Below are 16,987 nucleotides of genomic sequence, written 5' to 3' on the forward strand. Positions count from 1 at the left end.
CAAGGAGGACCCCCAGAACCCCAAAAGGAGGAGACTGGAAAGGGGAACTCCTGGAGGCTTTTTTTGGACTCACTGTCAATTTTTTGTTGGTTTTTATGGACACCGGTGACTTCTAGAGATGGACTTGGGCAGGACGAAGCCCCAGCCCAACACACTCATCCCTTGTTTCTCCCCAAACCCAGATTTCCCATTCCCAACCCTTGGCCAGATGGAGGAGGAGGCTGTGAGGAAGAGGAAGATGCCCCAGGAGCCCCAGGCAGGTGAGGAGGAAGTCAGTGCCCCTTTCCCCCTCTCTCCTGCTCCATCTCCCAGCCCAGCATCGCCCCCGGCTGCAGGACAACCCCGCTGCCGACACCGTCCTGCCGGGGACGGACTGGGGGGATCTCCTTGCCCTTCCCTGTGGCACGGAGGCAAATCCCATCCTCTCCTTGTCCTTCCTCCCCAGACAAGGAGCTGAGCACGGAGCCCAGGGAGGACAAATCCCTGCGGCAGAACCTGGTGGAAGAGGCCATTTTGAGCGGCTCCACGGCGCAGGAATCCAATGGGGAGGAAAAGTCCCAGAGATCCTGCATGAGGAGGGACACCAAAGCCAGCCCAGGGTGTTCTGAGGAGGGAAGACGCACCCTGTGCGGGGAAGGCGGCCGGAGCTTCAGCCGGATCTCCAACCTGGTGATCCAGCAGCAGCTTCACACCAGGGAGCGGCCCTACAGGTGCCTGGAATGTGGGAAGAGCTTCAGCCACACTTCCAACCTCTTCACCCACCACTGTGTGCACACGGGGGAGAGGCCCTACAAGTGCCTGGAATGTGGGAAGAGTTTCAGATGGAGCTCCGGCCTCATCAAGCACCAGCGCCTGCACTCCGGGGAACGGCCCTACGAGTGTGGGCAATGTGGGAAGAGCTTCAGCCAGAGCTCAGCACTCGGCGACCACCAGAGGATCCACACTGGGGAGAGGCCCTACGAGTGTCCTGAGTGTGGGAAAAGGTTTCCAAGCAGCTCCAATCTCCTCCTGCACAAGCGAACACACACGGAGGAGAGGCCCTTCAGCTGTCCCGACTGCGGGAAGGGCTTCAAGCGAAACTCCCTCCTCATCGCCCACCAGCGCATCCACACCGGGGAGAGGCCCTACAAGTGTGAGGAGTGTGGGGTGAGCTTCAGCCAGAGCTCCAACCTGACCTCCCACCGGCGCACCCACACCGGGGAGAGGCCCTACAAGTGTCCCCAGTGTGGGAAGAGCTTCTCCAGGAGCTCTAACGTGACCCGACACCAACGGAGGCACCGCTAAGGGCTTCCCTGCGAGTGCCCCGACTGTGGCAAGAGCTTTGTCCTCCGCTCCAACTCCATCCTCCATCAGAGGACCCACGTTGGGAAGAGCCCTGGTGATCCACATTCCCTATGATCCATGTTGGGAAGACACCTGCCTGATGGTCCTTTTGTTTTGGCCCTAGTATTCTTTTGATCCATCTTCATCCCTTAAAAACACCCAGAATTGGGGTAGAAATATATAAATTGATCAGAGACATCTAAAGTCTCCCCATTTTACTGGGAGATTGAATTTTGGGTTCAGGGTGATATTTGGGAAGATTTGGGGGTTCTGTGGGGATCTGAGGGAGTTTTTTCCATCACTTCAAAGTCTAAAAGCCAAGAGGGAGCAATCTGTCACCTCAAAATGACCCAATCCCACTGAAAAGGACTCAATTCTGTTCCAAAATGGCTCAATCCCACTCCAGAATGTCTCAATTCCCTTCTAAAATGACTCAATCCTGCCCCAAATTTACAGGATTCCACAGCCCTTCAGGGTGGGGTGTGGTTGGAAGAGGACAGGCAGAAGTGGGATGCAAATTGGGAGGGGTGGGATGGGGATATGCATGGGCGGTGTGGGTGGGATGGGGGAAATAGGGATTGGGAGGGGGGTCTTCCTGCCCAGGAGGGATGGGATGGGCTGGGGTGGGGGTGGTGAGGGTGGGACGGGGTCTGGATGAGACAGCTGAAGGCTGGGGATGGTGAGGCTGGGGGGGACTGTTGCAGGGACCCAGCCCTCTGGTGGCCCATCAAAGCCTGGCTATCCAGTGCTGGGAACGCCAGGGGGCTGAGGACAGCCCAGAGGGCGCATCTGAGGGCGGCACCGAGGTTTAAGGCCCCAGGCTCCCTCTAGAAAGTTCTCCCCAGTTCAACACCCTGTTGGTTCCCTGTTGTAGCTCCCGCCTCAGCGTTATCCCCATTGGTTATTGTTCCTATTGTTCCACCCTGTCTGCTGTATCCCGTTGGTTGTTCCCCTTCTCTCCGCCCCCTTTTTTCTGTGAGTGTAAGAACCCTGGACCCTTCCATTTTCCTTGTCTTTTGTCCCTGGTCCCTCCACCCCAATAATCGTGGTTGGAGCCCATTCAGAAGACCCCTGTCGTTCCTTTCCCTCGGGGAGACGCTCACTGGCCACCTGCAGTTTGGGCCTGCTCCATTTACAGAGCGCCGGCATCGCCGCAGCACCGACAGCAGCTGCGCTGCGTTCCTCGCGGTTTGCAGGAACGATGCTGTGCCCCTGAATTTGTGGGCAGCCCAACAGCGTCAGGGGCCCCGTTCCTGAGCGGGTTCTGGGGTATCCCACATGCCTGAAGGGATTTTGGGGTATCTCGTGTTCCTGAGGCAGTTTTGGGGTACCCCCATTGCTTAGGGGGGCATTCTCAGGGTGGGGCCTGGTGACTCCTGTCCTTGGAACGGGGCCCTGTGGCTTTGTCGAGACGGACAGAACAGCTCACCCTTGTTGTAATCCAAAGCCGTAAAATCTCTGCTGCTGTTCTTATAGCTCTTCCCAATGGCTGTGGCCTGTTGAGATTGGCTGCTTAGCAAACAGTGACAAGGCTGTCTAGCAAGCAATGACCATTCAGGCAGTAAAACAATCATCTGTACAAGCAAAGGTATCGTTGTTCCATATTATCCACAAGTTCTTCCTTGTACGCTCTTAACGTCCCATAACAAGAACATCCTGTCCTCGTGTCCAGAACATCTTCTCTCATTAATTATCTTCTTGGCCCTCGCTGTGGCTTTCACTGAAGCTGCAGAATTTCACTGTAGAATTCTCATGGGTAAACTCTGACCAATTTCAAGTCTGACTCTGTGGGGCCCCCAGACCAGCTGTCAGCCTCATCAGGTTGGCTCTGCCGGACACAGCAGAAGCTTCCAGCAGCTTCTCACAGAAGCCACCTCCGTGGCCTCCCCCACTACCAAAAACTGGGCTGAGCCCAAATCAGCACAGGGTCATTCCACCGCTGGTGGTTGAGGGCACCGCTCCCAAAACTGCACAAGAGTGAGGCTGCCGTGGGGTGAGGGTGCAGGGGGAACTGGAGTGCCTGGGAGCCCAGAGCTGGCTGCTGGGGGCTTGGAGGGTGCAGAGCTGGGTGACAGGACCGGGCAGGGACCAGGGCTGGGTGATGGGAGCTGGGCTGGGATCCAGGGCTGGGTGATGGAAGCTGGGCTGGGATCCAGGGCTGATGGGAGCTGGGGGTCCAGGCCTGGGAGTGGAGGGCTGGTGGTTCCAGAGCTGGGTGAGGGGGCTGGGGGGATCCAGGGCTGGATGCTGGGAGCTGGGGGGATCCAGGGCTGGATGATGGGAGCTGGGGGGATCCAGGGCTGAGGCTGGGTGCGAGGTGCTCCATGGATGCTGATTCTGGTTGCAGATTCTACTTCACTCTGCATGAGGAAGACTCTCGAGCTGATCGTTTCTTCTGTCACTTCCCTACCTACAAGTCCCTGGCCCCGCCTCCCAGCAGATTCAGAGGGTCTGTTTGCAGAGACACATTCATCACATTCCTTTCAACTGTTTCCCTGAAATCGCTGTATTGTTACACTGAATTCAACAAACCTTTGCTTTTGATGGATGCCTTTTTCTTGGAATGGACAAGAGACCTTCGTGTGTGCAAGCCGTGTGCCTTCCTGCTTGCTCTGCTCTGAGGGCAAAAGTCGCTTTCTCTGTTCAGCTCTGCTGCTCCTTTCCACTGTGGTGGTTCAAACAATGGACACAGGCACTTCAAACCCGAGTAAGGAGTTGGAAAATGTGAGTGAAAATAGATTATCCAGAACCACCCTCGATCTGTCCTCGCTCACTCACTGGACTTGAGGAGGTCCTTGATAAGTGCTGCCCGGGAAGCCTGTGAAAACAGGAGTCAATCTGATTTTACCACCCGTGTGCTGTAATGCAGCCTCCAAAAGGAGCGATGCTTTTGTGCCCCTGTGCACACACGTGTCTAAAGCACGTGAATCCTCCATTAGCTCCACATTCGTTCTGAGGCTTGGCACCCAACGGTTGATTTTTTCCCGGTATTGGTCATTTTATCTTCAATATTTGTAAATCAAAGCAGATCAGAAGAAATGAGAAATACAAAGTTTAAAAAAAACCCCCAAGAACACCCACTGACAGCACTGCAGAAGATTTTTTTATAGTATAGTTTTTATTCTTCTGTCAGTAGATATGTTCCTCCTAATTCCTTTATGCCTTTTGAACCACAGATATTTATCATTATTTCTTTTTAGTATTTATTATGCTTTTTAAACCCCATGTGCAACAGGCTGAGGCAATCAGAAATAGTTTTCTATCCCAAATAGACTGAAAAACTCACTTCTTCATCCCAAAGAGACTAAACCCGGTGTGTTTGGTGTCCCATCTCCCACAGCCGGTCCCGGTATCTCCGCAGGGGATTTCTGCCCTGGGGCAGCCCCGTGGCCATGGTGACACCCTGACACATAGATTTAAAAGAAACAGAAAGATTTTAGTTATAGGCTGGCTGTGTTGAAATGAGTTAGAATAAGAAAGAATTTGAGCTGGACTAGAGTTAATTAAAATAGTTAAGAGAGCTAGATTTGAAATGGCTTTTAAGATGTTAGTAATTGATTACAGAATAATTGATGATCTGTCATTTGTATGCTTGTTTAGCTGTGCTTAGAACGGGGAACAGAAATATTGATCAGTTGGTGTAGGGAACAAGGACAATTCCCAATTTCCTCCCTCTGTGGGAACCTATTCAAAAGTCACACAAGAGGAAATTTGGAGGTCACTAAAGTAATTAAGATTGTTAAAGTTCAGAAAGACAAAAAAGGTCCAAGTGAGGGAGATGAGCTACTTCATCTGTCTGGGACCACCGCCCCAATTCGAGAGCAGCGACTCAATTCAGAGCACGCACTGCGCATGCTTAATGCCATTAAAGCTCATTTCCATACGAAGCGGAGAATGGGAGGGGTCATTGTTATAAATATGTATTTGTAGTTTGGATATTCATCACTTTTGTGGATAAATGAACTCGGTAACCGTTCATACCTGGGCACTGCGCATTAGGAAGCTGTTCCACGTCGCCGTCCGGCGCCAATAAAACATTCACTTTCTAACTCTAAACTGTTAGAGAGCTTTTGTCTGTCTCAGCTGGATATCGATATGAGATCGATATTCACATCTTGGTAAATCAAGCCCCGAGCACGGACACGGGGGCCGGTGTGCGAAGGCGTTTGGGACTGCACGGACGTTCTTTAGCAGCAATGTTTGTCTTTACTCTCTCTGTCTTTACTCTCTCTGTCTTTATTCTCGCTCTTTACTCTTTCTCTCTCTTTACTCTCTCTCTTTACTCTCACTCTATTCTCTTTCTCCTTACCGTCTCTCTCTTTTCCCTCTCTCTTCATTCCCGCTCTCTTTACTCTCTCTATTCTCTCTTTAATCTCTCTTTCTGTCTTTATTCTCTGTCTTTATTCTCTCTCTTTCCCTCTTTATTCTCTCTTTTCTCTCTGTTTACTCTCTCTTTACTCTCTCTATTCTGTCTCTGAAGAAAATGAATACAAAAGGTAAATTTTTTAGCAATATAATATTGAACATTTATTAGTAGAACAAAGGCAAATGACAGCGCTGGGGCGCTTGGCAATATCGCCAGAGGCGCCCTCCATTCATTTGACTGTGGACTTAAGGGCTCTCTTAAACTGTTCCATATTCATTAAGCCCAGAAAGTCATTTACACTTCACTCAACTTTCCCCCCTCTCCGGTCTCTGCCCCTTCCCCCAGCACGCCGCCGCCTCGGTGCTCGGGATCGCTTCAGAACTGAAGGCAGGCACCCCCTCCGGTGCCTCCCCAGTCTCCAGCCTCATTTGCAGCTGCCAGTTCCCTTGGGCGGTGCGAGTTCTGATGAGAGAACAGTCTTCCTGGGATGCACGCGGTTTATCCTCTTTGTTTCTCTAAGATATCTCGGTTCCTGGCTCTGTAGTTTCTCAGCTCAAAAGACATTTATTACCTTGTGTTTATTAATACATTTCTGAGCGTATTACAACTATTCCGAAGTTACAATTTACCTTAATCTCGTTTCTACTTAACTACATTTTACCTTAACACTATTTCTACATAGCACATCATCACTTCTAAATGTTAAAATCAGAGATGCGAAAGACAACATTTATCATTCACTCATTTCTCACAATTGGAATCTGGATTGCAAAAGCGGACAGACAGACCCCGAGCGCCGACGGACACCCGTCAGCGGCGTCACGGCCCAAGGGATCGGAGCTGCGGCTGGCGGGGCTGGAAGCTCCGTCCAGCAGCTCCGCTGCCGCCCCCAAACCTCGGGCTGGAGCGTGGGGTCTGGGACACAGCCCCGTGCTGGGGGGCAGAGCCGCTGCTGGGGCCATCGCTGTGTCCAGGGCATCCTTTGTGGCCCTCGTGCAGCTCCAGGCTCCCGAGGGCTCCCCGAGGCTTTCTGTGGCTGTCCCTGCTCCCCAAATCGGTCGCGTTTAATGCCCAAGCGCGGCAGCCCCGTGCCCTGTGGCAGCAGCCGGTGCCGGGACACAGCCCCAGGAGCTGCGCTAATGCCCGGCCGTGCCCAGCAGGGACTGAGGGGAGGGGACTTCATAAGGATCCCCCCTCTGCGCCCCTGGCTGTGCACGGAAAGGCTGTTTAGTGCATGGCCGCAATTTTCCGGGGTTTCTGGGCTCGGCGGGGCCGAGGCGGCGGCAGCGGGAGCCGCGGGGCCCGGCCCGTGGGGGCGGCCGGGCTGGAAAAGTGCGCGGGGCCCCAGCGCGGTGCCCGAGGGCTGAGCGGAGCTCACGGGAGCACCCCGCTCGTCTCCGCCGCTCCAAGCCGCTTCCCCGGCTCCTTCTGCCGCTCCTGCCCGGCACGAAGCGGCGCTGCCGCTGACGGGGCCGGAGCGCGACTGCCCCGCGCCTCAGGGCCGGGCCGGGGAGTGACCGCACGGGTGGGGAGGGACCCCCGCTGGCCAGGGCAGGGACTGACCCCATGGGAGGGACCCCGCGCCGGAGCAGGGAAGGATTCCTGTCCCCGAGGGCGAAGCAGCGGCACGAACTGAGCGCGACTCCCATCCCTTCTCCCTGCCCCGCTGGGCACAGCAGGGCGGAGCCGGGGATAAAGTGAACTCCGGCAAGGAGAAAGAGGTCGGGGGAAGGTTCTGTACCAGGGTTTATTTTACTCCTCACTCTCCTGTTCTGATTCGCTCCGTCCCAAATCCACTTCATCTCCCCACGTCGGGGCTCTTGTGGCCGCGATGGCGATCCCTGAGTGACCTCTCCCTGCCCTTACGCCGAGCCACGAGGACTCGCATCTGTTCCATTCCGTGCAATTCACGGGCATTTGGGGCAGCTGGAGCGGAGCAGCTGGAAAGCACAGCGGGCTCGAGAGGGACTCAAGCAGGGCAGGAGCCGGGGCTGCCCCGAGGGAGCTCTCCCGACACGAACCTTGCCGGGCTCTTTCGACGGGAATTGCGGGGAATGTTTCCATTCATCGCTACAAAGCAGAGTCACAAGTGGAGCTGAGCTTTCAGCTTGAAAGGAGGGGATCGAACGTGTGCGCGGGGACTGCTGGAACCTCAAGGTGCCACTTGATAGTGTCGTTTCGGAAATATTCAGCCCCTCAGCAGCGATGTCTCTCCCCAGCCCACCGGCTCCTGGCTCAGACCCGGCTCGGAGCTTGGAGAAGAGTCCCAAAGTCCCAACAGAACAAGCTCTGCTATTCTTTTCTTTTCCTCATAGATATTTTATGCTATTTTATTGTAGATAAATCCCGGGAGGGATTGTGCCACCAGAGCTGTCCCTCCATTTCTTCTGCCAGGCAGCTTTAGCACATGAAAAGTGGAGAAGCCAGAGCTGCCTCTCAGCTTTCCGCAGTCCTGCAGAGGAATCCGGTGTAGGAAGCACCCTGGAAACAGGGTTGAGGTGCCAGGGCAGGGGAATTCAGAGCCCTTTCCTCCCCCGTGGGCCCAGGCTCTGGCCCTTGCCCTTTGCAATGGCCCTGCAGCTGCCAGAGGGGCCTTTTTGGCTCAGCTGAGAGCAGTCCTGCTGCAAGGCTGTCCTCGAGCTGCTTGGGCTGCACATGTGCCCAGGGAATGCTCATTGCTTGCAGTCTCAGGTGCTGTGGGTGTGCAGGTGTAACTACTGCAGGAGGGAACAGCTCTGCTGGGGGCAGTTCTCTTTTTCTTGGTGGTTTTTATGTTGAATGAACGTTCCCTGCCAGCTCCGGGCAGAGCTCTGTAGCTGTATGTGCCACTTGTCTGTGGCACTGTGGCTCAGGAGGTGGCCAAGGGGAGCTTGTCCGAGGTGTGGGCAGAGGAATGGCCATCAGGCCAGGCTGGGGGGTCAGCGGCCGGTCAGTTGCGTTGCGTGGCCGCGGCTCTGGACGCTTGTGTGGGAGCGTGTGCAGGGCTGGAAGGCTGGGGCTGCCGCCGCTGTGTCGCAGAGCCGGGAAGGCCGGGGCTGGCCCGGCCCTGGCCCGGCCCCGCCAGCTCTGCCAGCTGCCGGCGGGGACACAAAGGGCAGCTCCGAGCTGCGGCCGCTGCGCTGCGGCCGCACAAACGCAGCGCCCGCAGAGCTCCAGGGCAAGGTCCTGGCCCTGGCTCGGGGCTGGGCCGGGGCCAGCGGCAGAAAATCAACTTGCAGCTCGGGCCCCGCAGCAGGGAGGAGCAGCAATTGCTGGGGGAGAGAGACTCTTGCCAAGGGCCTGCGGGGCCGGGCCCCAGGGAACGGCTTCCCGCTGCCCGAGGGCAGGCTGAGATGGGATGTGGGGCAGCAATGGCTCCCTGGCAGGGCGCTCAGGGCCTGGCACAGGCTGGCCCCAGAAGCTGCGGCTGCCCCCGCATCCCTGCAAGTGTCCCAGGCCGGCTCGGCCATTGGGGCTTCCTGCCCAGGAGGGCTGGGCTGGGCTGGGCTGGGGCTGCTGAGGGCGGGATGGGCTCTGGCTGAGCCAGCTGAAGGCTGCGCATGATGAGGCCGGGGGGACCCCGTTGCTGAGTGGGTTCTGGGGTATCCCACATTCCTGAAGGGATTTCAGGGTATGTTCCGTTCCTGAGGCAGTTTTGGGGTGCCCCCCAATGCTTCGGGAGGGGTTCTGAGAGGGAGGCTCTGGTGCTTGGAAGGGGGACCTACTGTCAGGGAGCCGGGGAGCCCATTTTGGGAAGGATGCTGCTGTTTCTGGCAATGTTGAGAGGTTCTGAATGGCCTGTGGGGCCCTGGCTCTCATTTTGGGACTTGAGGTGAGCCCATGGGCACAGCAAGGGCTGAGGAGAGGCTCCAAGCTCCCATTTGGGATGGAGGGATTGAGCGGGTGCCTCCAATAAACTCAATCCCAGCCCCAATGTGTCGATGGCAGCCCCAAATGGCTCGATCCGTCAGCCCCAAGGCCTGGCTGTGGGGAGTCAGGAACCACAGAAGGGGAATTGGTGTCCAGGAGGGATGGGATGGGATGGGATGGGATGGGATGGGATGGGATGGGATGGGATGGGATGGGATGGGATGGGGTGGGGTGGGATGGGGTGGGATGGGGTGGGATGGGGTGGGATGGGGTGGGGTGGGGTGGGGTGGGGTGGGGTGGGATGGGATGGGATGGGATGGGATGGGATGGGATGGGATGGGATGGGATGGGATGGGATGGGATGGGGTTGGGTGGGATGAAATTTGGGAGGGATGGGGTGGTTTGGGCACTTGGAGTGGGGCACTCCTGGGAGGAAAACCAGGAGCTGCTTTTGGGGAGGCACCTGCTGCTTTTTGACAATTTTGTGGCCTCTAAGTGGCTTCTGGGAGGTTGCAGTGAATTTGGGGAAGGTGCCGTAAACCCCTGCAACTTGGGGGGCTGAGGTGAAGTCCCCCACATTTTGGGAGGGTGAGGGGACCCCAATTGGGAGGGGATCCTGCTGCTTTGCACCCCTTCAATGGGGATAGATGCAGCTTGTGAGGGTCCAAGAGAGAGAGAGAGAGAGAGAGAGAGAGAAAGAAAGAAAGAAAGAAAGAAAGAAAGAAAGAAAGAAAGAAAGAAAGAAAGAAAGAAAGAAAGAAAGAAAGAAAGAAAGAAAGAAAGAAAGAAAGAAAGAAAAAGAAAGAAAGAAAGAAAGAAAGAAAGAAAGAAAGAAAGAAGATGAAAATTAAATAAAAGAGAAAGAATGAGAAAAAGAATAAAGGAAGGAAATGAAAAGACAAATCAACAAGAAAAGAAAAAAGGAGAAAAAAAAGGAAAAAGAAAATAAATAAAACAAGAAAGAAAAAAGAAGGAAAGAGGAAAAAAAAGAAAGCAAAAAAAAAAAGAAAAGAAAGAAAGATTAAATAATATTAAACCAACAAGAGAATAGAAATAAAAAAAGAAGAAAAGGAGACGGAAAGAAAAAAACGAAATGAAAAAGTAAGAAAGAAAGAAAGCAAAAAGAGAAAAGTGGGATAGGAGGGTAACCTCAAGGACGACAACCTCGAGCTGGCCAGCGGCAGCTGAAGATGATGGACTTTGATTCTGGCACCTTCTCCAAAGACACGCTCCATGCCCAGCGTGCAGGTGAGTCCAGAGCCAGGGGGATGCTGCCAGAGCTGGGCATGGCACGGCCTGGCCGGGCACCAAAGGTTCCCCCTTTGCTGGGGCGGCTGCAGGGAATTCTTCAGTGGCTGCCAAACTGCTTTTGGGCTCTGGGCAGCTGCTGAGGAGGTGGCTGTGCCATGGCTGGCTGCAGGCTGGGCACATGTCCTGCCCTCCTGCTCTGCTCCCAAAGGCAGCAATGCTGGGCAGCTTTGGGCAGCGCCCTGAGCGCGGCCAGCACGGCCTGGGCACTGCGGGCGGCTGGGACAAGGGGACAGGAGGCTTCAGCTGACGGGCGGGTTCTGCTTTCTCTCCTTGCAGCCCGGCTCTGCCGATGCTGAGGCTGCTCCGGGCTCTGCCAGGGCTCTGCTGGGGCTCAGCCCCGGGCACGGCTGGGCCCGCTCTCCCCTCACAGGGCTCTGACAGCTTTGCATCAGACGAGCCCCTTGCAAGCACAGCGACGGAGCTTTCTGCTTTTGCAGGTGAGTGAGACTCTGGTGCAGGCCAAGAGATTGCAGTCAGGGACACACATGCCACTGGCAAGAACCCAAACTCTCCACAGTGCCAGCGGAACGCCTGGGTCTGCACAGGGTGTTCTGTCTGTCCCACTCTTCCTCCCTTTTGGGCTGGAATTGTGCCATTGCACTTTCTTCCTCCTCTGGAAGTGCCACGAGTGGGCCCAAGCTGGCGAGTGGGCCGTGTTCCTGAGGCAGTGCAGCCTGGAGCCAATGGATGAAGAATTGCCCTTCTCCACTGCCAAACCAGAGCAAAAAGCCCTGAGTGGGACTTTGCGTCTTTAAGAACCCCCTGACAATTTCTGAGGGAATGTGCAGCTCATTGGCAGGGTGAGAAGGAAGGGCATCTTCTCAGTGAGTTGGGGTGGGACAGAGTTTAGATTGCCAGTCCTTCTCAGAGCTGGCAGGGCACAATCAATTTCCTATTGCTTCAACCACAATTTAAAATAACAATGTTGGAAACAAAGCCCCCAGTCTTTAGAAAAGGACTGCTGAGGTCAGTAAGATGGATCAATGCCACCAGTATATTTACAAATACCTGAGTTGTCTTTTTGAAAAGATCAGTTACCTCTTAATCCAGAGTTACAAAAGATTTTTCACTCCACATTTGGGTTTTGGTTTTATGTTTCCTAATATTTTCTGGTTTTTTTTCTTTTTTGTTTTTCTATTAATTTGAACAGAAAATGTCCTAAATGATGGAGCAGCACTGCTGAACACAGGGACACGCAGAGGGACCAGAAGCAGCTGCCTTTGTCCCCCTGCAGCTCCAAGGCCCAATCTCAGAGCAGACAGGGCTGGCAGAGACTGGCAGGCTCCCTGTTTGCTGTGCTGCCCCACTTGTGAGCGGCCCAGCTTTGCGTGAGGCACAGGGAGAACAAGGGGCAGCTCCCTGCCAGCCCCGCAGCCCAGGCACCCCTCGGGCCCCGGGGCTTGGGGCACTGTCAGCACCCGCTGCTCCAGCGCCCGCTCCTGCTGGCACTGACAGCAACACCCAAACTGTGGCTGATCCCGAGGGAGCAGCAGCAGGGCCTGGATCTGATCCCTGACTCTGCGGCAGGGCTGGACAAATGACCCCCACAGCAGCAGCAGCAGCAAATGGAGCTGACTTTCAGCACAGCCCCTGGCGCTGTTCCCTCCCGTTGGCAGCGGTGCCACAGCAGCCTGGGGCACCTGGGAGCCCTCAGTGCCAGCAGGGACTGGAGATGGCAGCCCTGGGCTGCTGGAGGGTGTGCAAGGAGCAGAGGTGGGCACTCCCTGTCCATGTGGAGCTTGCAGGTGGCAAAGGCTGCTGTGAGCAGGCAGCTCCAAGGGCAGAGAAAGGAGGGTCTCGAGCACTGGATCTGTGCCAGTGCCACAGCCCTGGGCAGCAGCCACCGAGCCCCGGGGCCACAGAGGGCACAGCAAGCGGGACAAAAGCAGTCAAGTGCAGAGTCTGGGAAGGGCGAGAGCTGGGAGCAGGAACAGCTGCTTCATTGCACTCTTGGAGAAAGCTCTTGGCTGTTTCAAAGCGCTGAAAGGTGTGAAGGGCCCAGAGGAGGCCACAGCAAACAATGCTCCTGTTCTCACAGCCTCCCCTCTCCGTGTGCCAGAAGGAATTGGATGAACTGTGTTCTTCTCTCCGAGTTGTCTCGTTCAGCTTGAGCAGCTCAGCACCAGGAGCTGAAGGAGCTGAAGCCTCAGGCCACAAGAGCTGAGCAAGAGGAGACTTTTGGGCAAAGTAATGCTGGTGCCATGGACCTGGCTGAATGCAGCAGACAGAATCCTGGAATTACAGAATTCTTCCTGTTGGAAGAGACCTCTGAGCTCATCGAGTCCAACCATTAGCCCAGCACTAAACCACGTCCCTGAAGTGCCAAGGCCTGAACAAGAGGCCCTGAGCCAAAGGTGACCTCTGGATGGATGAATCTTACAACCAAAGGTTATCTTTGTATGTGCTCATTACCGAAATTTGCATGATCATTAGCGCTGTGATAGATGTATCCACTCATTAGTGAAACATGTATTGACTTTTCTGTATTTAGAATCTGGACAAGGCCATGAAATCTGACATCTGGCCTTGTTTGGGGCTGTATGGTCAAAGTCAGCTCCCTTGGCTCCTCCTTGAGCCCTGGCCAGGCTTAGGAGGAAGCCAAGAGGAGGATGAAAGCAGATGTTCCTGCACTAGAAGTGCTGTCAGTTTGTTTCTCCAGCACTGTCAAAGCTGGGCCCTCTCCCAGCGGGGTTGGAGCCTCAGCTGTGGCTGGAGGCAGCTGCAGGAATTCCCAGTGTCCGGGAGTGGCTCTCCAGTCCTTGGCTGGGACAGCTTCCCCCAGCTGATGGGTGGCTCTGGGTGATGGTAAAGTCTGAGGGTCCCTGGGGCTGGATCTTGGTTAATCACTGCAGGCAATCTTTGGCACTGATGACTGGGGGCATTGCTGAGCTGCTCCTGCTGTGATTCTTTGCTAATGATTATGTGCTTTGCTGAGTTTATGCTTTTGTAATTCTTTGCAGATTTGCATTTTATAAATTGCACAATCCCTTCAGTAGGGTCTGTGTCTTTGGTGCTGACCCTGCCCACCGGCAAAACAGGGCCCCATCCTGCCTGAGTGTTACCTGGGAAGACAAAAACCCTCCCTCCAAATGTCCCCCCCTTCCTCCTTGTTCCCCCCACTTTATACACTGGCCATGATGTCCTGTGGTCTGGGATATGCCTGGGGTCAGTTGGGGTCACCTGTCCTGGCTGTGACCCCTGCCAAGCTCCCCCTCACCCCCAGCCCCTCCCCAGCGTGGCCGGATGAGGGGCAGGAAAGGCCTTGGCTCTGTGCAAGCTCAGCAAGAACAAAACCATCTCCGTGTGAGCAACGCTGTGCTCAGCACAGAGCCAAACACAGCCCCAGAGAAAGGCCTGGCAAGGAAATTCCCTCTGCCCCAGCCCACAGCAGCACCCCATGGCCATCCACCATCACCACGGCTCCACGGGTTCCTTTCCATGGCCCCGGCCCTGGCCACGGGACCTTGGGCTGGTGGCCACGGCAGCCGACTGTGGCCCAGGGCTCAGTGCCCGTGTCCATGGCAGCAGTGCCCGGCCACGGGCCCTGAGTGCAGGTGACCGTGCCAATCCCCATGGCAGCGGGGCCAAGCGTTGGTGTCCATGGCACCAAAGTGAGGAACGGGTCCCTGTGGCCGCTGCCGTGGCACCTGAGGGCATCAGCGAGTGTCAGTGCAATTGTAGCTGGCACCAGCCCCGGCACCGCTCTGTCCTGAGGGCTGCCATGGCAGCCGAGGGCAGCCACAGGTCTGCGGGCAAGTGGCCACGGACCCTGAGTGCAGCAATGGGTCCTGGGGGGGTTTCCAAGGGAACTGGAACTGATGAGGGTTGCCATGGCATCCAACCCCCTGGGATGTCACACAGCCACCCTGGGATGTCACACAGCCAACCTGTGATATTACAACCCACTCAGTGATGTCAAAGATGTCACGTGACCACCCTGTGATGTCATAGCCACTCTGTGATGTCACTTGACCGCTCTGTGATGTCACACAAGTGTCCTGTGACGTCACACCCCTATCTGTGATACCACAACTCTGCACTGTGAGGTCACACCAGCACCCTGTGATGTCACAGCCTGCTCTGTGATGTCACAATTGCTCTGTGATGTCATAGTCTGCTGGATGATGTCTGACCTCTGCCCTGTGATGTCAGAGCCCAAGCTGTGATGTCAGTGCCAACCCTATGATGTCACTGCACCACTCTCTGATGTCACAGAGCTGCTCCATGATGTCGCCGTAGACTCTATGATGTCATACAGTCACCCTGTGATGTCACACAGCCCCTTTCTGACATCACAGCTGCTCTGTGGCTCTGTGACACAGGCACAGAGGTGTTACCAAAACTTCAGGGAAACAAAACCTCCTCAGCCCCAGCGCAGCACGAAGCAGCAGCATTCTTTATTGGGCCAGATGCACGAGGGGAGAGCCCCTCCCAAAGTCATGTGTGCCGAGGTCAGGAATGTTCCTGTTTGCAGACTGTGTTTCACAGACTCATTCCCAGATTGTCCCACAAGAAACACACACACGACAATCATTTCCCCAAAATCATTGCATATTTCCCCCACCCCTTTGCACATCCGTTCTTCTGCCCTGGGGCTCTCTTTGGGGGTCCCTGCTGGTCGGTGACCCCAAAGCCAGCCCTGACTGCCCAGTGAACTGGTGAAAGTTGGCACACCTGGGCTGGTTGCTGCCTACAGAATCAGCCTTGTGCGGTTCCATGGCCAGTGGCTTTTGGAGAAGAAGCATTGTATGAACCCACCAGGTGCAAACGGTTTTTCATCTGGCAAATTTCCCCCCTTGGAGGGTTGGGAAGCTTCTCTTCCCTTCAAGCCTTCGTAAGCCTCACTCTGCTCCTTTACTCACATCCCACGAGTTCCTCAGCTGCTTTCACAACCATGTTCTTTACACAGCTCAAAGCAAGTGTCACAAGCACAAGTATTGCTGGGATCCCAGTTAGACTTTGCAAAAGTCAGGCCAACCATCAGTCAGGGAAAATCCAAGTCCTCTAAATATTTTTTCCAGTTACTGTCTAACCCTCCCCTTAATTCCCTGCTGGATGCAGCAACTGATTTTATCCTCTCTACCCGATCATCCAACCCAGCATCACATTTGGAATGTGCACACAACAAGTGTTGCTGTTTCAGTTCAAGAATCCACATACTCCCTGTCCATGTAACAGCAATAGGGCTAAAGCCAATCTGCTCTGTAAAGTCATTTTAGCTGTGGCTGGCAATTGTTCCTTTATTTCAGCAAGCCCCAAAGGAGCTGCATTCACTCAAGTTTCCATCTGCAGAGCCCAATGGTGTGTGGCTGCTCTGTTCCTAAAGGCAGATCTTTGTGGAGCAGAGATGGATTCTAAAATCCATCCCGCTGTAGTTCCCGCACTGGGATGTTTCCAAGTTCCATCCCCTTTAATCTTTCCCCACAGTCGGGTTCCCAGTGGTGACTCCTTGCACGAGGGACGGAACGTTAATACCCCCAGTGTCCATGGTGCTCCTGATTCTCCCAGGGCCAAACGTGTGCTCCAAATTCCATCACTTCCCACCCATCCTGGGGCTCCTAAGGATCTGACCGCATCCTGCTGACACTCTGTGCCTCTCCAAGGCTTGCTGTTTGTTGGCTGAGCCCAGGTGTCACTGAGAAAGGCAGAATCATTTCTACAAACACAGCCCAGCCTCAGAGCCTGGGCCACAGCCAGGAGCTGCTGCACCTCAGCATTCCAAACAGCTCAAGTGTCTGTCCCAGGGCAATCCCACTTTTCCTTTGTCCTGGGATCCTTTGGCCTTGACCTTGTTAAATCAGGACATTTTATACCCACCTGTAAGGGGTCCTGTGGGAGGCCTGGGCTCCCTTCCCAGCCCAGACACCCCTGAACTGGCTGGAAACATTCCCATTGTCCTGTCTGAGGGTGATTCCATACTGCTGGAATTTGACAGCCCCAGGGGGTATCAGTGCAATCTGTCAGCTGATCAGTATTTCCTGAGGTAATTTCCAGATTCGGTTTGGAAATGTTACGATTCTCAGCAGGATTGTTCTTATGTGTCCATGGTAAGGAATATTCTCCTTCCATCCCTGTCCAGGTGCCCTGGGTGCTATTTCCTTCCACAAGTGTTCCCAGATTTTTGTCAAATTGCTGACT

General features: G+C 54.9%; 1 protein-coding gene across 1 annotated transcript in view; it reads left to right on the plus strand.

The window, feature by feature from the left end:
• The first annotated feature begins 570 nt into the window (after positions 1–570).
• Positions 571–16,987, plus strand: part of LOC138098772 (zinc finger protein ZFP2-like) — a 41,704-nt gene continuing 25,287 nt past the window's right edge. The window contains exon 1 of the mRNA XM_068995568.1: positions 571–1,254. Coding sequence (XP_068851669.1) covers positions 571–1,254 — 684 coding nt within the window. The remainder of the gene's footprint in view (positions 1,255–16,987) is intronic.

This window comes from Aphelocoma coerulescens, chromosome 26, assembly GCF_041296385.1.
Source record: "Aphelocoma coerulescens isolate FSJ_1873_10779 chromosome 26, UR_Acoe_1.0, whole genome shotgun sequence".
Taxonomy (NCBI): Eukaryota; Metazoa; Chordata; class Aves; order Passeriformes; family Corvidae; genus Aphelocoma; species Aphelocoma coerulescens.